Genomic DNA, 21,650 nt, shown 5'->3' on the forward strand with positions numbered 1-21,650 from the left:
TATTGCAAATAATTTTTATTCTTTCACTAAATGCTTCCTTTCTAAGTATGTTTCTGGGTTTAGTAACTTTTAATAGGATTTTTATTTTCATATTTTTAATTAATAGCCTTTCTGCTCTTTTAGTAAAGACAGGCAAGTGTTGAACGTGTTAAATCACTCAGTCATGTCTAACTCTGAGACCCCACGGACTGTAGCCCTCCCCGGCTCCTCTGTTCTTGGGATTTGCCAGGCAATAATACTGGAGTAGGTTGCCATTCACTTCTCCAGGGGATCTTCCCAAACCGGAGATTTAACTTGGGTCTCTCCTGCATTGCAGGTGAATTCTTTACCATCTGAGACACCAGGGAAAGAGGCAAGCAAGCAAATTTATTTCCACTGGCCCCACGTACTCAGGGACGAGCACGCAGGAGTGTGAAGGCAGAGTGGGAGGAGGTGCCACGCTGACCTTCTCCCCCGGTTTGCTCTGATCCCAGCAACCCCGTGAACACGTGGGATCCAGGGCCCTGGGCGGGGGCCGTCTTCAGCTTCCTCATCTCTGTGGACAACATGGTGACTCCAGAGGCCAGTGCACGCCTGCACCCCTCCGACAAAGGGCACCACGTACATTCAGCTCATCTTAGAGCAGCAGTCGTGAACACTACACATGCTTATCCTCACCTGAACGGAAAGTAAATCACGACAGGCATTTATTTAAGACAATGGGAGAAAATCACAGTATGAAAAGGTCAGATTCAAGCTCTGTAGCTATGAAAGAGGACGCTATGTCCTCAGTGGTACTGGCTTAGGAGCCGTCTGGGGGGGAGCACAGGGAGCCTGGTAGGCCGGTGAGCTGAGGGCTGACCCGCGGGCCCAGACCTCAGCAGACCACGCGTCCTGGGACACGGTCACCGGAGGAAGTCTTCCGCTAACTTGTTGAATTCGTCTGCGAAGCGTAAATGCAGGTTGTGCTTGCCTTCTGGCATCAGATGGAACCTGCAGGAAACGCTGACGATTAGCGGTGCATCATTAGAAACCCGCCGCCCTCCCTGACATTTCACGAACACCTCACTGGGCAACTGCCCCGTTTTCTTTTCCCTGCGACCTCCATCAGGGGAGAGTGTGAGGTCCATCTTAAGGGATGGTCCTAGAAAAGAAACTCAGGAGTGAAGGCCCGAGGCTGCCTTAACAGGGAAGGGGCGCACGCTCTGCATCCGGAGCCGAATCAGGTGAGGAGTGGTTTGACTGGAAACCTGACTGAGGAGCGCGTGCGATCTGGTGGTTACCGAAGGGAAAAAGTGTCTTAATCAGACTGGTTTTAAGAGGATTGGAAAGACAGTAAAAAATACGAAGTGTCCAGCATCCACCGGCCTGGAGCTCCCTGGAGTGTCTGGGTGGTGGGAAAATGCGTCAGAAGGCGCCGCCCGAGCAGGCCGTGCTGAGTGCTGGAGGACTGGGTGAGTCCGCCCACGGCCGGCCCCACGCAGGGCAGCGCCCCCCGAGGCTGCGGGTGGGGGTGGCCGGAGCCCCCACCGGCCACACCCTGGATCTGCGGCCCTCAGGACACCCCGCCCGCCTCGGGAGGCGCTTCCTTTCAACGGGGCTCCTCAGGTGTGGATGGGCTGCACTTTCCTTCATAAAGGCAGGCTCTGAGGTCTAGGCTGCATTGCTGCCTGTAACAGTGCAGACAGTGAGCTTTATAGAGGCTCCACGATACACGTGCAGCTCTGACGTGCTCTGTCCGCTGGCAGTGGATGTTGAAAGGGCTGTATTCAGGCAGAATGCCAGTTAGCACATGGCCTGCTTCTCTGCATTCCACAGCAGGGGGCTGGGAGCTCCGGGACCTCGGTGAACGCCAGGGAAGACTCACGGGTTGCGGGCGGGGGAGGCTCGGAACAGAGCCGTCCCTGGGCGATGCCGGGTCTCTGGCAACTGAGCACATGGGGCAGGGGGGTGAGGGGGTACCCACGCTGTCCAGATCGCCGGCTTGCAAGGAGGGTCTGCGGTCGGTCTTTCTGAGGCCCCGGGGAAGGTTGGTGATGCCATCAGCAGTAGCCGAGGCCTTCCCCAGTCAAGGTCAGTGCTGCTCAAAGAGAAGAATGAGCTGTCCTCTAGACGGACAGGGCTCTCAGGAGGCTCATGGCCTCCACCCTCAAGGGACAGCAAGAGCCAGCCACCAAGCGTGCTGGCAGGCAAGGGGGCACTGGGCCGCCCCAGGTCTCCCAGCGTGGACCGAGCTAGACCTTGACGCGGAGCCCCGCTTTGAGGGGGCCAGCCCTCTTCCGTCCTTTGTGGAGACTCCCGAGCAGGCCCGAGGGCGCCATGCCACTGCCCGCCCGCCGCGATCCCCGCGGCCGTCTCGGGCCCTGACCACCTGTGCCCACACCAGCGTCCCGTCCACAAGGGCGGCTGCTCTGTGCTGAGTCCCTGCTGTGCTGAGTCCCTCGGCTGTGCCCGTACGGCCCCCTTCATTCCGCAAGAAGAGAGCGGGCGGGCTGGTAGACACCACTGAGCCCATCCAGGAAGCGGACACAGAAGCCCGCACGACTGTTTCTGGGCGCGGTTCTGGGAGACAAAGGCGTTGGTTTCACAGCTGGTATCTGTTTGCAGGTAAAACCTCTGAGGGGACAGACTGTGTCTTTGTTTCTGGCAAGGAAATGAAGCCCCAAGTTCATGGGAAGCACCCTGCACTTAAGTGGCTCCCTAGGGGTCAGGCGGCCTGTGAGCACAGTCGGAGGAGGACCTTGGTGCTCAAGGAATCAACCCTCTTGTGGGTCCAAAATGAACCACCATGTTTTAGCTTCTTGCCTAACCTACAAGGCTCCCCTGGCAGCGGAAGGGCGCAAGCGTAACATGCCGGCCAGTTTCAGACAATCATCGCAGCAACACTTTCCTCTCGACTCAGCTGTTCCAAAGAATCCTGCTCTGAGAAAACGACCTTCCATAAACGAATGTACTGAAACCACGAACATCTGAACGGTAAGGGAATATTTTTCTCCCATATTGATGTATTCAGTTGCTAGGAGATGGGTCTGGAACAGAATTCCTAAATTAAACTTTCTTGCAGACTTTTACTGAACCTGGCTCTCTAAGGGAACACACGTCATTTATCGTGAGTGTCAGTGTGCAAAAACTTGTCGTTTCTGAAGAGAGAAGACACTTAACCAGGTCAGAAAGTGTGTGATTCAGCCCTCTCACCATCACATTAAAATAAGAGCACGTCTGTGAGAGGCAGCCGTGTTGGGGAAGGGAAGCAATATATTACAAGGGAAAAAAAAAAAGATCCAGGACTTGTCATTTACTAGCTATGTAACCTTGGAAGATGACCTAACGTGTCTCAGCCTTGATTTTACCCCATCTGTAAAATGGGGACAATATTTTTTTCCATGATTTTGCTGTAAAGTATAATTAGATATTATAGTAAAATAAGATGCCTTCTGAAATATGAAATGCTGTTTGCAAACAGAAATTATACAAGTTTATACTAATGATATTTTATTGCAGAATAATAAGCATGTTTCCCACATTTAAAAACTCTTTGTTAAAAAAATCTGTTTGTTAAAATCTCTTGGGGAATAAAGCACACAATTAGGAAGTGGAGGGCCTGTGTCCGAGTCTGCTCCTGGCTCGGGGCCGTCCAGGCAGGCTGGCCTGCTGTGGGCGCTGGGAGTGGCTCACGCTGGGGAGGAGGAGGATGTCCTTAGGCCACTTAGGATGAGGCCATTTTCAGAAGAATTCTATACAACTCCAAAGACGTCCTGGGGAATGACGACAGTGTCTCTGGAGTGAATCGCAGGCTCTCAATGGGTCAAGGCTCCCTGGGTGTTAATTGTGAGCCACGATCTCCCAGCCAGACCTTACTTTCTCCTTCAGGATGTGCATCACTGCATATCGGGGAAACATCAGGTTTATTCAACATGGAATATTCATCTTGAAGTAAGTACCAGCAGAAGCTGGCTCTCACATCAGCTCGAGTATTTAAACGATAAATTCTGCTCCATACAGAAATGATCGAGACTGAAGACCAGACTCCGCTGACACGTCTCGTTAGGCTTGCCAGCGTGCCTGGGGCCGGCGGGCAGACCCTGCTCCCCTGTGGTTCTGAGGAACGGGTTCTCCTATGATGTGTACATGTTTAAGGCTTAACGTGAAAAGTGTCCAACATGATTTTAAGCAGGAAAAAACAGGAATCAAAGCTGAAGACAGAATACGACTGTATCTATGTTAAAAAATACTAGAAAAGAGGAACACACAAAAGTGCTAGTGATGAAAGTATTTAAGTGGACGGCAAGCGGCAGGCGATTTGCTTCCCTGATTTGATTTTATGGACTTGCTGGGCAGGTGGTGATTTTACAGTGAGAACTTCCGAGGGGCGGATGGCTGTTTGGGTTGGTGCCACCAGGGCGGGAGCTTCCAATCCTGCTGCCAAAACCCAGGGGACCTGGGTCCCTGTTCCCAAATGGGGTGGAGTACACCCTGAAAGCCCAGCCCTCAGCCTTTGCCTCCTGCAGTGCCTCCCGTTTGCCTCCCAAGGCCCTGGCGCAGAGCACTGGCTGCAGCCGGACTCACCGTGACCCTCTCACGTGTCTGTGTAAGAAGTCGGCATGGAAACGTGGGACCAGAGGATCCTTCTCGCCGTGCATGATTAAGGTGGGGCACTGGACCAGGGGGAGCAGGTCCCGACAGATGCTCCCTGCAAGACACGAGACAGCTCTCCTGAGGCCCGGGGCGGACCCCCACCCCGCCAGCATCTGGCCTGGATCAGACGGCCCGAGTGCTTCCAGCTCCGCCAGGCTCCAGGTTTCCCTCTGCTGGCCTTTTTCCTTTAAGCTCTACTAGTGAACAAGGAGTCCTGGCTGATTTAGATTCATAATTCATATAAAACAGCAGTTAAACAAAAAACCTGCAAATCTTTGTATTATATGAGGCATCTGAAAAACTTCTCCCTTGAAATACAGGGGCCTCGGCTGGCCCTCCAAGTCCGTGTTCCTCACGGCAAAGCCACAGCTTCAGTAGGACGGAAGCTGCCTTCCACCCTGACTGCCCCCCGCCCGCCCTGGGGAGACCCCAGGCCCTGCCCCGAGGGACGACAGCGTTCCTGGGCAGCAAGGCACAGGCCGGGCTCCAGGTCCTGACCTGCTGTTTCCCTGAATCCACTTGGACTGCAGCCACGTGGCCAAGCCAGAGCACACACCCAGGCCTGTCTGACGCCAAACCCGCGATGCATCCCCACGCTACGCTGAGCGACCGCAACCCCGAGGACTGGACAAGGGGCTGGGGTCCACGGAACCGGCCCCGCAGGGAGAGAAGTCGTTTACTGTCAGCCTTGCCGTAAGATGATTCCTGCGGTGCTGGATTCTCCGTGATGCCTTCTCCCTCCCTTTCTCTTTTGCAGTAGACCTCCTTCTTTAGAGTTTGAGGTTTACGGCAGAATCGCGAGGCAGGCACGGGCACACGCCCTGTCTCCCGCCGCCCCCATCACCAACGCCCCATCAGACATCTGTCACAGCAGACACGTCACCACCACCCCGCGTCTGCGGTTCTCACGCCGTGGGTTTGGACAAACGCAGGATGACACGGATACGGCACAGTGATACTACACAGAGAGCTTTCATTGCCCTGAAGTTCTTCTGTGTGGTTGTTCTAAGAGGTGTATAGTGGGATCTCGCTGTTTGGTCTCTATTTTAATCAGGTTGTTTTCTTACTGTTCAGTTTTAAGAGTTTTTTTGCAGGGACTTCCCTGACAGTCCAGAGGTTAGGACTCTGCGCCTCCACTGTGGAGTTCCATCCCAGGTCGGGGAACGAAGACCCCACAAGCCTTGAGTCCTGGACCCCCGTCCTTCGGGAAATAGTCACTCCTGTCTGTGGCTTGTCTTTCCAGCCTCCTGAAACATATTTCGGCCCTTTCTGTGGGTGGACACTGCTTTTGAACAGGATATACTTGTTTTGAACTTATGGCAACAAAGTAACATTTCCAAATGTCCTTATTATGCAAGTTCTGACTCTGATGGATGACTCATTCTGGAAATGACTACTGGGGGGACAAAACTGGGCCCCAAACCGTAACTGTTTGGTAACTTGATGTGTTTCAAGGTCAGATCCCACCTACTCTCTACTCTTTTGGCAATTAGAAAAATGAGAGCTTAGAAATGAAACCAGCTCTAAGAACAGACTTTAATTCAGAGCTTCTCTCAAGGGTGCCAGTTCTTGTTATCAGAACACACCTGTCACGGCTGAAACGACACAGCTTAGCTCGGAAGACAGGAAAGGACTGAATCCTTTTTCCTCGTCCTGACTCCACTGGGGCCGAAGGTTGTGACAGAGACCCCCCTCCCCTGCCGGGTAACAGAGGCGGCAGTGGGCTGATGCCTCTAGATGTGAAAAGGGGGAAGTCTACGTTGCCATTGTTTGTTTTTGAGCAACCATCCTGGAGTTAGAAGAGTGTGTGAGACTTCTGGAGACAAAGGGGAAAAGACCAGCGTGCTACGAGAGTCAACAACGTGAACTCTGTACACACGTCTGTCTCTGATGCCAGGAGGGTGTGCGGCACAAGAACTTGCCTTTGTACACAATCACCCTCTGTTCACGCGTGAGTGTGGAAGGATGGTGGGCGAGTGTGTCAATCCCCAAGGGATTTGCGAGCATTAGGGGGACTCAGCCTCTCTAACCGGCAAAGGGACCGTTAAGTGGCTCGTGTGACCTACCGTCTGGAAGATGCTTAAATTGCTCTATGCCATCCACCCACTTTTCACAGGTTCTGGCAAAGTAGTCGAACCCATAGAGGGCTTCCAGAGGCTTTCTCGTCCTCTCACTCCACTTAGAAACATCCCGGATACCTGGAAGACAGACAGACATGTGGGCAAGGATGGGTTTAGCCTCAGACTAGAGCTCATCTGTGAAAAGCCCAGGCGCGGTGCGCCTGGAGCCGTGGCGCTGGCTGCCTGTCGGTGGGCACGCTGCCCGTCCCCGTGTGGCTCGCCAGGCTCCACCCCGGTCGGCCGGCCTTCCCTGACCTCCCGCGTCACTGCCCAGCATGGTCGCCTCCGCTGGCTTCTGCAGCCGCGGTGAATGCCGAGCGCTGTCAGGGCTCCGCTGTGTTCTGTCCCCCACGGCGGCCCTTGGGCAGCAGCAGATTCTGACTGAGGGAATGAAATCAGATCTAAAATAATGGCTTCTACTAAAGGTATAAGACAGAAGCGGATATTCCCCTAACTGGGGTCATCAGCGTAAAAATGACATTACTTATAACAGAGATTTTCTGAATTGCATTTAAACACACTGAGAAATGCATAAACATCATTTGCTCCAAGTTCTACCACTGGAGAAACTGTAACTACTAACTACAAGCTGTCTCACAGATGACTCTCTGATGGGAAAGGAAATGATGGCTTCAGAATGGATAAGCGAATTCAATCCCTTAGCCCAGTTTCTCCATTTTTCTGTAAAACACGGTGACTGTGGAGATTCTGAAGCTCCGGAGCACAGTGAACAGTGCTCACTCGGAAGGAGGAGCGAGTGAAGTGGAGGACTGGGAGGGGGGCAAGCGGTGGAGGAGGAGGATGGAGCAGGCGGTGGAGGAGGAGGGTGGGGAGGGGGAGAGGGAGAGAGCGCCGGGAGTGGGGGAGATGGGGAGGACGAAGAGGAGAGAGTGTGCGGTGGAGGAGGATGGGAAGGGGAGAGCAGGGAGGGGAGAGCGCACAGTGGAAGAGGACGGGGAGGGGAGAGGGGGAGAGCGCCGGCGAGGACGGGGCGGGCTGGGGGGGAGGACGGAGAGGAGAGAGTGCTGTGTGGTGGAGGAGGACTGGGAAGGAGAGAGTGCATGGTGTAGGAGGAGGGCAGGGAGGGGGGGAGGGGGAGAGGGGGAGAGGGGGAGAGGGGGAGAGGGGGAGAGTGAGCTGGAGGAGGACGGAGGACGGGAAGGGGAGAGCCGGGAGGAGAGAATGCACAGTGGAGGAGGACGGGGGTGGGGTGGGGGGAGGACGGAGAGGAGAGAGTGCACGGTGGAGGAGAAGGACGAGGAAGGGGAGAGTGCGCGGTGTAGGAGGAAGGCGGGGAGGGGGAGAGAGGGAGACCGAGCTGGAGGACGGGAAGGGGAGAGCCGGGAGGAGAGAGTGCACGGTGGAGGACGAGGATGGAGAAGGGGAGAGTGCGCGGTGGGGGAGGACGGGGCGGGGGGGGGGGGGGGAGAGCGCACAGTGGAGGAGGGGGGGTGGGGGGGAGGACGAGGAGGAGAGAGTGCGCGGTGGAGGACAAGGACGAGGAAGGGGAGAGTGCGCGGTGGAGGAGGAGGGCGGGGAGGGGGAGAGGGAGCTGGAGGACGGGAAGGGGAGAGCAGGGAGGGGAGAGCGCACAGTGGAGGAGGACGGGGGGGGGGGGGGAGGACGAGGAGGAGTGCGCGGTGGGGGAGGACTGCGAGAGGGGAGCGCGCAGCGCGGTGCGGGAAGACGAGCAGGAGGGGAGAGCAGGCATGCGGACGGCCAGCCCAGGACCGTGGCTCTGCCCTTGGCCGTGGAGTGGACCACACCCGCTGCAGGCCCTTTTGTGGTGGACAACTGGCTCTGTCATAACATATAATTTCTGCTGCATTGCTGGAGTCTGCAGTAATTGATGAAAACGAGTATGAGCGTGTGTGTGCGTAAAAGACAGGCACCCTGAAAACACAGCAAAGACTGGTAGGACCACTCCAAGGCAGGGCTGCCTCCAGGGAGGGTGGCTGTTCGCTGCGGGACGGTGGGCACGGCTGAACCGGGGCCCACCTGACACCATCCATGGTTCCCAGGGGCAGCAAGTGGACAGCTCTGAAGGAAAGCATTCTTGAGTTATGCTTACCATTTATTCTGTTTGTTTTCAGACTAAGGGTAAGCAATTATTTGCTGCTAATCAGAAAACCACAAAGCAATCAGAATCTTTATAAAGCTAGTGAAACAACTAGAAAAATGAAAGAAAAAGCTTAAGAAATTATGCAGAATCCTACACACAGCAACGAGGAGATGGAGATGAACAGAAACAGGGAAGTGGAGATGGTCTACAAAGTTCAACCAGTCCCTGGAAGGGCAGGGAGGAGGGGGGAGGAGGGGGGAGGAGGGGGGGAGGAGGGGGAGCAGAAGTAAGTGGTGGACACCTGCTCAGCGAGGAGACCCCCATTCCCCGAAGGAGGGTTTTTTGTGTTTTGTTAAACTCTGACAAACTGGGGAAACGGTTTGGGAGAGGAGGGGCAGCCGTGGGGCGGGGCTGGGGTCACCGAGGCAGGTGCAGCTGCTGGAGGCCCAGCAGCTCCCGAGCTGGCAGCTGGACGCCCTGACTGGGGGCCTGGTGGGCGAGCCAGCTGCCTGCACGGGGCCTGGGCAGGGACGCCAGCCTGTGCCCGGCCCCCACGGCGCCAGCCGCGTCCACTGGAGCCTCAGCCGGACACAGACAGGCGGTGGCCAGGCCCGCGGGCTGCAGTCTGCCAGCTCTTGCTCGGGCTCTGAAGTCCTCACAGGTAGCCTGAAGGACCACCTTAGCACGTGTAAGCAGCACAAGGGTTCTTCATCAAAACTAAGGTTTCCCACCTGAGTACAATGTTCCCTTCCACACTCAGGGAACCTGAGATGAGGCTGTAGGTAACATTCATGTCAACCCCCCTCCTTCCCAGGTCCCTAGCACAGCAGGAAACGTAAGTACTTATCAGCCTTTTCCTGAGTGTCACTTCTGGAAACAGGAAACTTTAAAATGCAGACTAGTTAAAGTGCACGGCTCTGCTGAGAAGGCTTCATCCTTCCATGACCTGTCAGCCCATGCCCAAGCAGCGCCAAGCGGAGGGACCTACCCTGGTAAATCTCCGTGTCCTGCTCGGTCACGTAGGCGTTGGCCCCCCAGATCACCATCTTGCTGACATACGAGGGGTACCGTGCGGCCGCGATGAGGGCTGTTATCCCCCCGTCGCTCCACCCCAGCAAAGAGACCTTCTTAAAATTCAGCGTCTGTGGCAAACAGCAAAACGCAGAGCACGGTTAGGGCCCCTAGCTGCAGAGAGAGCCTGAGATCAAGAACGCCTGGGATCGAGACAGCTGTGGCGTGTCCGCAGGTGTCAGAGAGCAACCCTGGAGCCCGCCGTCCGTGACACAAACGGCTCCTCTGGGTCTGCTGTGGCGAGAACACGACTTTCACGGACGCCTGAGCGTGCGTACAGCATCCAGTACTGTTCCGAATCGGGAGGGAGCTGCATCTTCAGGGGGCATAGTATCTCCTGGAAAAGGACACGGTGGGAAGCAGCTCTACTTGGTCGTGACAATGTGTGTGTGTCCGCACAGGCCTGAGTGAAGATGCTGAGGACAGGTCTGCAGATCAGAGAGGGACTCCTGCGAGCTGCTAGAGGGCTGGGGCCACTGCATCTGGCCAAGTCACTGACTGCAGCGTTGGGAAGAACCGGCCGCAGGACGCCTGGGATAGAGGAGACACAGCAGTGAGGGTGCGGGGTGCTACTCAATCTTTGGGTGAGCTGGCCAGGCTCCAAGAATGCGCTTGACTGGGTGAATGGACAGAGGTTACACCTGAGAGATGCTCCCGAGCAGTTAAGAACTGAATGACTGGGAAAGTAAATTACCAAGTATTAGTCCGAGACATCTGTCGACGGGACTGTAGACTGGCGTGACTCCTGTGGGGTAAACTTTGGCTCCATCCTGTATCTTCCATCACGCAGGAAGTCATCTCCTAAACGTGCACGGAACTCACACACACGCACCAGGGCAGGCCCACAAAATCCACAGCAGCGCTATTTACAGCAGAAAATAAGGGCCACAATGTCCACGCACAAGTGCTCAATGCGCTTCCTGTATAATCTCACACACACACACATACACACACACACACACACACACACACACACAGCAGCTTAGGAATAATGCATCTACCATCAGAAGACAAAGGAATTAAGACACAGTGTGTCCACACAATGGAATGGATGCTAAGTGCCTATTACAAACTGAAGTATATCTGTCCTTATTAACCTGGAAGTGTCTCTGTGATAAAGTGTCCAATGAAACAGTAAGCTGACTTTTGGACTCTGGGAGAAGGCGAGGGTGGGATGTGTTGAGAGAACAGCATGTATATTATCTATAGGGAAACAGATCACCAGCCCAGGTGGGATGCACGAGACAAATGCTCGGGCCTGGTGCACTGGGAAGACACAGAGGAATCGGGTGGAGAGGGAGGTGGGAGGGGGGATCGGGATGGGGAATACATGTAACTCCATGGCTGATTCATGTCAATGTATGACAAAACCCACTGCAATGTCGTGAAGTAATTAGCCTCCAACGAATAAAAATAAATGAAAAAAAAAAAGAAAAAGAAACAGTAAGCTGGAAAACCATTAGGCATAGAAGGATGCCATCAATACAAAGTGTGTATCTATATATGTCCTAGGACCACCCACAAAGGCAGAGCCTCAAAGCCATGGTAGCGGTGTCTCTAAAATCTTTCCTCTCTGTATCTATCTGAACCCTCTGAGTGTCTATAGGAGTTACCCTCCAAGAGACAACAAATAGAAACAAAATAAATGAAGACAGGCCCAGCCTCCTTCCTCCCAGCTCTCCCCCAGGAGACCCACCTTCATCAAATCAATGGCATCTTTTGCGTCTCGCTCAAAGAAGTCCACTGGGAAATCCCGATCCGGGGGTCGGGAGTGTCCGTATCCGCGGGGGTCCCAGGCAACCACCGTGAAGAGCTTCTTATTCAGGTTCTCAATCTGAGGTCCGAAATCTGTCTCTCCACTGCCTATCAATAAAAGTGGTCATCCGGTTACACTCCAGTGAACGCTGTCACTGCTTCAAACACACCGCAGCAAAGGCAGGAACAAGGGACGCGGAACTGGTTTCCAGTCAAAACAGCAGCACATTTGCAACCGGCCGCGCAGCCTGGCAGAGAGGGAACCCGCGCCCTCTCCTGCGGGAGCTCGGGCCTGCCCCTGCCTCCCCCTGGCGGCCACGCTGAGGACGCACTTCTTCCCTAGGTCCTGTATCACAAATATTCCAGCACGCCTGGTATCTTTTCAGTTTAACTGTCCTTTTTATTTAAAAAAAAACAACAACTCATGAAACTGCGTGGAAATAAACCTACTGATACAACGTACTTATGGGTCATTTTTTTTAACATGACTGTTGCAAATGAGAGAGATCTTAATAGTATCTGTAGACACATTAATGAGATTTGATCCAAATTATTCAAAGCCAAATTCTAAAATCCCAGATGTCTTTTACTAAGCTAATGAGAACAGCCTTGGAGATTTTATTTTCAGGTCATAACTAGAAACCAGAAAATTAAACTAAAACTCTGAAATGACGGAGGGCAGGATGTGGAGGGAATAAATCAGTGTGCTTCACGACAACAGTATGTGAATATCAGCAAGTAGAACAGTGTTCTCAAGCCGGTGGCGGACTTGACTGGCAGGCAGAGTTGCCCGGTGAGGTCCACACAGCGGAAGGCCAGACTCCCAAGAAGCCCAGTCCAGGGGCAAGTCAGCGTCTCATTTCTAAGCTCTGCTTGGTTTCTGTGGACTCACAGCCATGGTCACACCTTGCTTCAGAAACTGGCGATTGTTAGAAAATGTCTTTCAAGATACTGTAGGATCATTTAACATCATCAAGGACCATCACGTTCCCTGACAAACTGTACCTTCTCAACCCCAGGTAAACCATCCAGAAAACCCAACCCAAGAACAAACTGGAGTTCCGTGCGAACCTAGTGCTCTGACCTCGGAGGCTGCTCCCGTGAGCCCTGAACTGGGGGGACTCCCAGGGAACTGCCTGCAGGAGCGGCAGAGAAGGTGTGAGGGGGCAGCAGCGGGCCCAACACCACTGTCGGAAACACGACACACGCTTCCTGGCACACACCTGGAGACCAGTGCCAAGAGCGCTAAAACCGCAAAAAGCGACTTTAAAGAGTAGCTCCAATACACATACCTGAGAGGGAAACACGTCAGCACCGGCTGCCCGTGGGAGGGGAATGGGTGCTGGGGGACAGAGGTTCAGGGCAGAGACTTGCTGCTTGATGTCTGAATCAGGTTAATGTTTTACACAAGCAAACATTAAAATTGCCAAAAGCTTTTTATACCAGGATAATGGCAGCAGTATTGAACCAAGGGCCATCTATGCTGGCAAACTTCATCGCTTTGGCTCGGGATCAACCACCGGAGCAAACGTCCTCCTGTACTACACTAGCTCGAGGGAAAGACATCACTAAACACTGGACACAGATGCCGCAACAGCTGCAACCATCAGCTGAGGCTACGTCAACGGGAACCACCGGGCAACTGAAAAGTGTTAGCATTTTACTATTAGGATAAAGAAGCAAATCATAAGGAAATAAGCATATGATGGGATTATTTAACTAAATAAAAAATAAAACAGTAACAGAAACCTTAAAAGCAAATTTGACATGCTCTGGGATCACTGGAAACTCCCCTCTTGAACTTTCTACACCTAAACTTCTTACCCGCAGGAGGCGATGGTGATCCATCTGGCTTTTACCATGCTCTGTTCACGCCAAACTAATTCTGACCTTCATGTAGGCTGTGAAAGCCCAGCTTTGTTCTTACCTTGACTGAACACATAGTCACGCACAGCAGGGAGATCAACCCAACTTTCAGCAGCAGAAGTCTCACATCCTGGAACCCTTCAATTCTAGGCAAACTGGGCCAGCTGGACACCCACTCATTGCCTGCCTTCCCCCACCTATTCCTTGACTTGTCATCCCCAGACTGTAGGAAGGGGTTTCCCGGATAGCTCAGCTGATAAAAAATCCACCTGCAATGCAGGAGACCTGGTTTGATTCCTGGGTCGGGAAGATCTGCTGGAGAAGGGATAGGCTACCCATTCCAGTATTCCTGGGCTTCCCTCGTGGCTCAGCTGATAACGAATCTGCCTGAATGTGGGAGACCTGGGTTTGATCCCTGGGTTGGGAAGATCCTCTGGAGAAGGGAAAGGCTACTCACTCGACTATTCTGGCCTGGAGAATTCCATGGACTGTATAGTCCATGGGGTCGCAAAGAGTCAGACACAACTAAGCGACTTTCACTTTCAGGCTGCAGGAAACTACACAGTGTTGGACTTCCATGGAGAAAAGCGGGTATTTAAAGGTATGAAAACTGCATAAGGTAGAAAGGTATTCTCGGGGCTTCCCTGATGGCTCAGTGGTAAAGAGCCCGCCTGCTAATGCAGAAGACACGGGTTCGATCCCTGAGCCGCAAAGATCCCACATGCTGCGGAGCAGCTAAGCTCGTGAACCGAAACTCAAGCCTGTGCTCTGCACCAAGAGAAGCGCCACAATGAGAAGCGCAAGCGCTGCGACTAGACAGCAGCCATCGCTCACTGCATTAGAGAAAAGCCGCCACAGCAGTGAAGACCCAGCACAGCCAGAAATGACTAAATAAGTAAAATTTTAAAAGAAAGGTAGCTTTCTGGATCACCTAAAGTTGACTGCAGCAAATATTACAGAAAGCATCTCAGCAAAGCGCTAAGGCTGCGCATCGAGCCCGGGCATCTGGGACTGGGGGCCGAGCAGAGGGCAGCGTGAGGGCCGCCGGGGGAAGCTGCGCACCCAGCACCCCCGGGAGCAGCAGGGCGGCGTGCGGGCCGCCGGGGGAACCTGCGCACCCAGCATCCCCGGGAGCAGAGGGCAGCGTGCGGGCCGCCGGGGGAACCTGCGCACCCAGCACCCCCGGGAGCAGCAGGGCGGCGTGCGGGCCGCCGGGGGAACCTGCGCACCCAGCATCCCCGGGAGCAGCAGGACGGCGTGCTCTCCGCCTCCGGTGCGCAGGTAGTGCAGGTGGACGCCGTTCACCGCCGCCTTGGCAGAGGTCACGGAGGAGCTGCAAGACAGAAGCCCCGACCCCAGGGGTGACTGAGCTTGCGCGCCAGCCAGCCCCAGCACCCTCCCCGGCCCCTGGTCACCCGGCTTCGCGCTTCAGTGTCCCAAAGGAAAGGGCGGGCCACTGCAGCACCAACTCCAGGCCCACCCACGGGAGCACTGATGTCAACGGGCCCACAGCCCCGCAGTGCTCCCACCGCGGTGGGAGGCCCGGTGGGCGGGGCGCCGGCACAGAGCCTGGAGCCCCTGGTCGAGGCCCGGGCAGGTCCAGAGGAGCCACCCGGACCTTTGGCTGCACAGGCAGCAATTCCAAGGGTGACGCCGGCTGTGGGGTCCACAGGCTGACCTTCTGGCCCCTGGCCTCTCTGTTCTCTAGGCAGCCGCACAAGCGCCCTGGTCAAGAAAGCCTGTCTGCTCTGATGTGGCCAGATCTGTTTGTAAGATGCTGAGATGTCTGCGCTGACTGTTAAGTAGCCAGTCTGTTTTTATAGAGTCCCACACTCCGCCCCCTCCTTGGCCCAAGACCACCCACGCTGCAGCATCTAACCATGTGTCGTCCTGGGGGCCCTGCGCAGGGCAACCCCCTCAGCGACTGTCCCAGAAGCTCCAGAACCTGGACCTGGACCACGGCACCGGGACCCCGAGCAACAGCGCACACTGGGCCCGGCCTCAGGCTCTGAGAGCCTCCCAGCAGCTCCTCAGACGGCCGGGTGACACGCAGGAGGGACATGAAGGCATACCAGGGCAGATGCTGGCAGGCGCAGCGAGTCAAAGAACACACAGACCTGGGTGGTAGTAAGGCTGACCTAACTACAGGCTCATGGTCCACAGAAATGTCACAGGAGGGGTAATAACAGGACCCTTGAGCCGATGTCTGTCTCAGGGACCCTGCTGTTGGCTTGTTATTAACATCCTGCATCCTTGGAGGGCTCCAGGACAAGATAAAACCGCCTAACGCTCTACTCCTAGAGTCAACTCAGAAACGAGGGTTTACAGACGTTTCCTTTGGCCCCAGCCATCTGCAGAGAGGCGTCTGCACACCCTCAGGGAGGGGAGGGTCGTGACAGGAGAGAAGCGTCAGACTCCTGTCCAGCACAGGAACAGGCGGCTCCCCAGACAGACACCCAGCACTTGCTCAGCTCAGGGACTGCTCCTGCTACTCGTCGGGCCTGCGAGGTTCTCCAGGGCCCCTGCCCTGCAGCGTGAAGGACGTCTTGTAAAGGCGTTCTGCACCAGGAAGGCATCACATATGAGGTGCCCCCGCCATCTCTCGCTATCTCCGAGCCCAGGGCTTTCACGACCTGGAGTTGCGAGCTCTCAGGCCGGGGAGCCAGCCGCCTGGGGCCTGGCTCACACCCACTTTCCTTTTGTGGTCTGTCTGATGTCTCTCCTGCCAAAAGCCTCTCACTTGCCTGTGCCTTGCCCTATCTGTAGATTCCCCAATGCCTAAGCACACAGATAAAACCAGGCCGTCTAGACCTGGGCGTGATGGGCGCTAGGTGTCACGGGAGGGTTGCGGAGGCCGAGGACTTTGAGGGTGGTCTCAGAGGTGAGAGGCCCTGTGGGTGTTGGGGAGAGGCACCTGGGGAAGAGCGGAGAAGTGACTTTTGAGATGAAATTCCAAGATGGGTAAAATGCTGGAGAGAAAATGGGGTGGGGAGGGTGCTTCAGAAGAACTGGGACCCTCAAGGGCCCGGGAGTCAGGGACACACCTGGGGAAGGCAGGTCAGGTGGGGCCGGCAGTACTGTGGGCTCAGAGGAGCAAAGGTCAGGCTAGACGGCAAAAGGCTTGCGGCTGCGCTGTCAGGGCAGGGAGCACGCCTGGGGCTTTGTCACCGCTGATGGGACCTGCCCTTGTCACTTCAGCCTGCCCCCGGGGCAATGGAGGCTCCCAGAACCTCGCCTCCATCTCCAGGCTGGAGAAACGGGACAGAAAACTGGACAAAAGCAAATTAACTTAAAAAGAAAAAAGTTTCCTTTTAAAAAATATTTATTCAATGACTTTCCACATCAATACACTTGAGTGTGCATTCTGCCTCCAGATTATCAAAGGGCTCTTGGATGGTGGTCAGGCCCCTGAAAAAGCTAGAAAACTTAAAAGAGCAAAAACGAGCCTCTCTCTCTTGGGCTTTGCTCCTCCAGCACCTTCTCCCTCCTGTCAATCGCTTCTCTAACCTGGGTGTTCTTAAGCAGGTGTGTTCATCAGAATCACCTGAGGAGTTAAACTGCACTTGCCCAGGGCAGTCCCGGGAGACCCACCGGCGACTCTGGCGTAGAGCCCCGGCACATGCTTTCTGAAACATTGCCGTGTTATTCACCCATTCATGTACATCCGGAACCCCGACTGTGTGCTGGGCACCCCATGTTGCCTAGGGGCTGGCAGAGAAGACCAGTCTGCCAACTACTGATATTGTGACAGAAGCTGCGGAGAGAGGAGACCCGGGGGTGCACACAGCAGACACAGGTTCATGCCTTCCGTACCCCAACATACCTGCCCACTCAGCCCCCTTGTGGATGAGACCACTTCCTGCCCCCACAAACCCTGGGTGGCGGTCGCAAGCTTAATTTGAATCTTCTGGCAAACCTTTACATCTCCAGATGCCCAGGCTGCACTAAATGAAAATCTCTGGGATGGGATCTAGGCATCTGCATTTTTTAAATTCCCCAAGAGAATCCAATAGACAACCAAGGATAAGAAAGGTTATACTGAATTCATTTTGGAGAACAAAAAAAATTCAGTCTCCTTTTTAAACACAGTCTGGAAAGCCATCCATCTCATATCTGTCCTGTCCCTCCTTCTGGGAGGCTGGACGAACAAGTCTGTGGGGGGGGGGGCGGGGGGGCGGCACGGGGCAGGAGCGATAGGGCAGCAAACCCCCTCAACGAGGGAGAGCTGACCGCAGGGCCGGCAAGAACAGAACAGTTTGGGGCAGTAACTACAGTAGAACTGGTCAGTGTATTACACTAGGTAATGTCCTCTGATGATGCACATTAGACTGTGCCTAATTCTACCACCGAGGAAGCTGAGTGTTAAGAGTTTAGGTAACCGGCTCCAGTTACCCCGCTCGCAATTTGCAAAGTCGAAGTGAGCACCTGAATGTCACTCTCTGCTCAGAAATAAAAACAGGAGCCACCTCATAAGATACGTCCTCATTTTGAAAGTCCAACATATTCTCTGTACCTTGTATGTTCAGCTATTTCTTTTGTATATTTTTTTCTATTCATTTATTTTTAAAAAATTAATTTATTTTAATTGGAGGCTAATTACTTTACAATATTGTAGTGGTTTTTGCCATACATTGACGTGAATCAGCCATGGGTTGTGTATTTTTTTCTAAAGGGACTGTTAGCTACAATGAAGTATTAGCAACATAAGCATGAATTTTGATGACTTATTTTTATACCTTTCATACACTGTATTATCTAGATAGTCATATTTGTATTATTAACTGTAACTGCTAATTACTTAGTATGGGGGCTTCCCAGGTGGCACAGAGGTAAAGAATCTGCCTGCCAACGCAGGAGACGAAAGAGATGCAGGTTCGATCCCTGGGTTGGGAAGATTCCCTGGAGCAGGAAATGGCAACCCACTCCAGTATTCTTGCCTGAAAAATCCCATGGACAGGGGAGCCTGACAGGCTACAGTCCATGGGGTCGCAAACAGCTGGACGTGACTGAGTGCCCAGGCCTTTAAAATTCACTGTCTCAAATCCTTAGGACAATTCTGCAAGGCGTGAGGCTCAGAGAGGTTACATAACTTGACTGTGTACATGCTTTTTCTGTAACCGCACTGCCAAATAGAGTCCCCTGCAGGGCTAGACACCAGGCCAGCAACTCACCCTGACTGCTGGACAGAGGCTGGGGCAGGTGCCAGGGGCAGGCATGTCTCTTCCCCTCAGGCAGAGTATCCCCAGATTGAACCGGAAAACATCTGTCTTCAGGTGGGCTGTTAGGCTTCCTTAAGTTATTAATACTGTAACTGCACATAACATACAACTTCAGATAGAAAAGGCTTGGGGTGGAAGAGGGCGGACGTACAGAGAAGCTTCTGGAACACAACTCAATCGTGAGTTGGGGCACCCACTCTTCTGAAGCCATGGTCTTAAGAGTGCTCTCCTCTACTTACACAAGCTGCACTCTTGTTTCAGGATTAGTCAACACACTGCATGTTTGGCCCATCACAGGTCAGATCAATTTCAACTGCATTTACAACATGGCGGTTCAAAATCCAGAGAAACCTGTTTCCCAGGGATATTTTAGAATGAATGATCTGCACTGCTAAGTGGATGAGACCTTCTTGCAACCATTAACCAACAGTAACAGATACTGGTGCTATCACAGTAACCTCATTTCAATTCCTTTCTGTAAACAGGAAACCGGATAGACAGGCATTTTTCAGTGGACTTACAGAGGCGGCAGACACTGACATTATTTTCCCATCTGTATGAAAACAGTTCTGAAAATCTTAATAGACCTAAAATGGTAACAAAATAAAATCCTAAACTCAAGACCCAACGAATCACAAAACGAAAGCGAAAAGCTGGTCAGACTGCTCCTTACGCCTTCGGAATGGATGCTTCCCCATCAGGTACAGTGCAGCTCTGAAGGCCAAGTACCCGCCGAGCTAGTGCGCAGACACTTTCCTCGTCAAGAGCGGAACTGACTCGCCAGCAGTGAGCGGCGACCACCCCGCGCGCGCCCCCATGACCGGCCACTATCACTTGGAACCAAGGGCGCCCACTTTGGGACTGGGGGTCAGAAGTTAATCCAGGGGCTGTCTTCTCTCAAGGTATGTGCAGGTGGTAAGGAAAGAAAGGCAGACTCTCGGGCGTCTCCACGGCCTGCACCCCTCGGGGAGCCGGGCCCAGGAACCCGCATCCCCCGATCCCCGGGTGGGTCTCCCGCACGTCCCAGCTCGAGGTCCAGCCCGCGGCTCCGAGAGCTGACGCGGCGCGAACACTGCAGGCTGGCTCAGGAGCCAGGGTCCGGGGTTCAAGCGCGCCTCCTCCCTGGCCTCCGTCCGCACGGCCGCCCCGAGGCCGAGCGCGGCGCCCCCTCAGCCGCGCCCGGGTCACGACTTGACGGGCAAGGGGTCGGCGAGGCGGCGACCACTCGCGGCCCCGTACCGGTCGCTGGCCCCTGCCCCCTTCCCGCCGCCCCGAGCGCGCGGAGGAGGATACGGGGGCCTCTGGAGGGGAGCGGCGTCATTACCCGAACGCGGCGACGGGCCTGACCCGGGGGACTTGGATCCCGGGCTTCAGCGCTGAGAGCAGGAGCCTCAGCCGCCGCGCGGCCCGACCGCCCAGCGATACCGCCATGGTGGGTGCGTGTGACGGCCCGGGGAGTGCGCATGCGCCGCGTCTCCCAGCAGCCCGGAGCGCGCATCGCCGCGAGCACGCATGCGCCGGGACGCCGGTCGCCCCGAGCTCGCCCGCTTCCGTCCCGAGCACGCATGCGCCGGGACGCCGGTCTCCCCGAGCCCGCCCCCATCCGCCCAGAGCTCGCCCGCTTCCGTCCCGAGCACGCATGCGCCGGGACGCCGGTCTCCCCGAGCCCGCCCCCATCCGCCCCGAGCTCGCCCGCTTCCGTCCAGAGCACGCATGCGCCGGGACGCCGGTCTCCCCGAGCCCGCCCCCATCCGCCCCGAGCTCGCCCGCTTCTGTCCCGCGCACGCATGCGCCGGGACGCCGGTCTCCCCGAGCCCGCCCCCATCCGCCCCGAGCTCGCCCGCTTCTGTCCCGCGCACGCATGCGCGGGGCGGTCTGGCCGCTGAGCCGGAGACCCAGGGTTTCTAGGCGGTGCCTTGCCGCACCTGTGCTCGCGGTTCACGCGGACATCGGCACACAGCGTCTCCCCTGGGTGTCAACTCTCGCCTAACGGTGACCGGCGTCCCGCCCTCGCGGAGGGGTGGGCTCGGGGCCGCCGGCCTGACAGCTGGCGGAGACTGGGGTTTGCCCTGTGCGTTCTTGCACCGGCCCACGCCCGCTAGGGCACCTGCTGCCGGAGATCCCGGGATCAGGGAGGGGCCGGCGGCGGCCGGAGAGCGGTGCGGGCGGGGGGCGGGCCTCGAGAGTTAAGCCGGAGCCCCCGAAGGATCCCGCAGACAGGCCGGGGCTACCGCCTCTCGGCGCTGTGGCGGGAGCAGAGGGGGGCGCCGGGTGCGGAGGATGGGGGTTGTGTCCGCGTGGGGCCCCTGGCCGCCCCCGGGGCGGGGGAGCGGCGAGGACGGCAGGCATGGTCGGAAAAGGAGCGGCGTGTGAGTCCAGGTCACTGAGGCCCAAGCGGCCCAGGTGGGTGTCGGGCTGGCCGGGAACAGGGTTAATGTCTAATGGGGGCAGAGCTTCAGTTTTGCAGGAACGTGGCAGCAGACAGTGTGAATGCGCTTAGGGCTGTACACTTAAAGACGGGTAAGATGGCAAATTTTATGTGTATTTCACCACTGTTGAGTGTGTGTGCTTCTTAAGACCAGTTCAGTCTTTAAAGATTATAAATAGCATTTGCAGCTGAAGGTTCCATAGGGAAAATAAAAAACAATACCCTTTGATTGTGGGTACTCTCTCCCTTAACAGAAAACAACTACACATCGGTGGCTGCTGTTTAGCCTTGTTTTGAATTGGAGATTCCAGCAGCTTCTTTTCATTTTATATTACTTCTTCTCCCAGAGACCCTTCCATTGTAAGAATCCTCTGTGCACAGTGCTTCTTGGTGTTACAGCCATGGAACGTTGTATTGCCTGCAGTGTCCTCCCTGACTCATGGGAGCTTCTTGAGCAGTAAACTGAGGTTTGATTTAAATACCGACTATGATAAAATGTTCTTTCAACATAAAGC

The 21,650-nt window shown here is 55.1% G+C and overlaps 1 protein-coding gene across 3 annotated transcripts; it reads right to left on the reverse strand.

Annotated features, from left to right (window-relative positions):
* Positions 1-669: 669 nt before the first annotated feature.
* BPHL (biphenyl hydrolase like) lies at positions 670-20,183 on the reverse strand. 3 transcript variants are annotated; one of them, XM_065913344.1, is made up of 8 exons: positions 20,032-20,183; positions 14,710-14,821; positions 14,607-14,653; positions 11,564-11,726; positions 9,785-9,938; positions 6,681-6,812; positions 4,546-4,669; positions 670-972 (listed from the first exon to the last, which is right to left on the reverse strand). In XM_065913344.1, exons 1-8 carry the CDS (start codon positions 20,136-20,138, stop codon positions 885-887), a joined length of 927 nt encoding a protein of 308 aa, XP_065769416.1. In that variant the 5' UTR covers positions 20,139-20,183; the 3' UTR covers positions 670-884. The 3 variants fall into 3 exon arrangements, with proteins under 3 accessions (XP_065769416.1, XP_065769418.1, XP_065769417.1); XM_065913345.1 differs by lacking the exon at positions 670-972 and adding an exon at positions 1,021-3,860; XM_065913346.1 differs by lacking the exon at positions 14,607-14,653 and having other exon boundaries at positions 11,564-11,730; positions 14,718-14,821.
* Between the last annotated feature and the right edge of the window lie 1,467 nt (positions 20,184-21,650).

The sequence above is a fragment of the Muntiacus reevesi genome, chromosome 20 (genome assembly GCF_963930625.1).
Source record: "Muntiacus reevesi chromosome 20, mMunRee1.1, whole genome shotgun sequence".
Lineage (NCBI taxonomy): Eukaryota > Metazoa > Chordata > Mammalia > Artiodactyla > Cervidae > Muntiacus > Muntiacus reevesi.

Coding starts and splice junctions, on each gene's coding strand:
- BPHL (XM_065913344.1), bottom strand. CDS start 20,138: ATGGCGGTATCGCTGGGCGGTCGGGCCGCGCGGCGGCTGAGGCTCCTG. Junction 14,654..14,709: donor CGGGGATGCTGGGTGCGCAG/GTTCCCCCGGCG, acceptor CTGGGTGCGCAG/GTTCCCCCGGCGGCCCGCAC. Junction 6,813..9,784: donor GGACACGGAGATTTACCAGG/GTAGGTCCCTCC, acceptor TCTGTCTTCCAG/GTATCCGGGATGTTTCTAAG.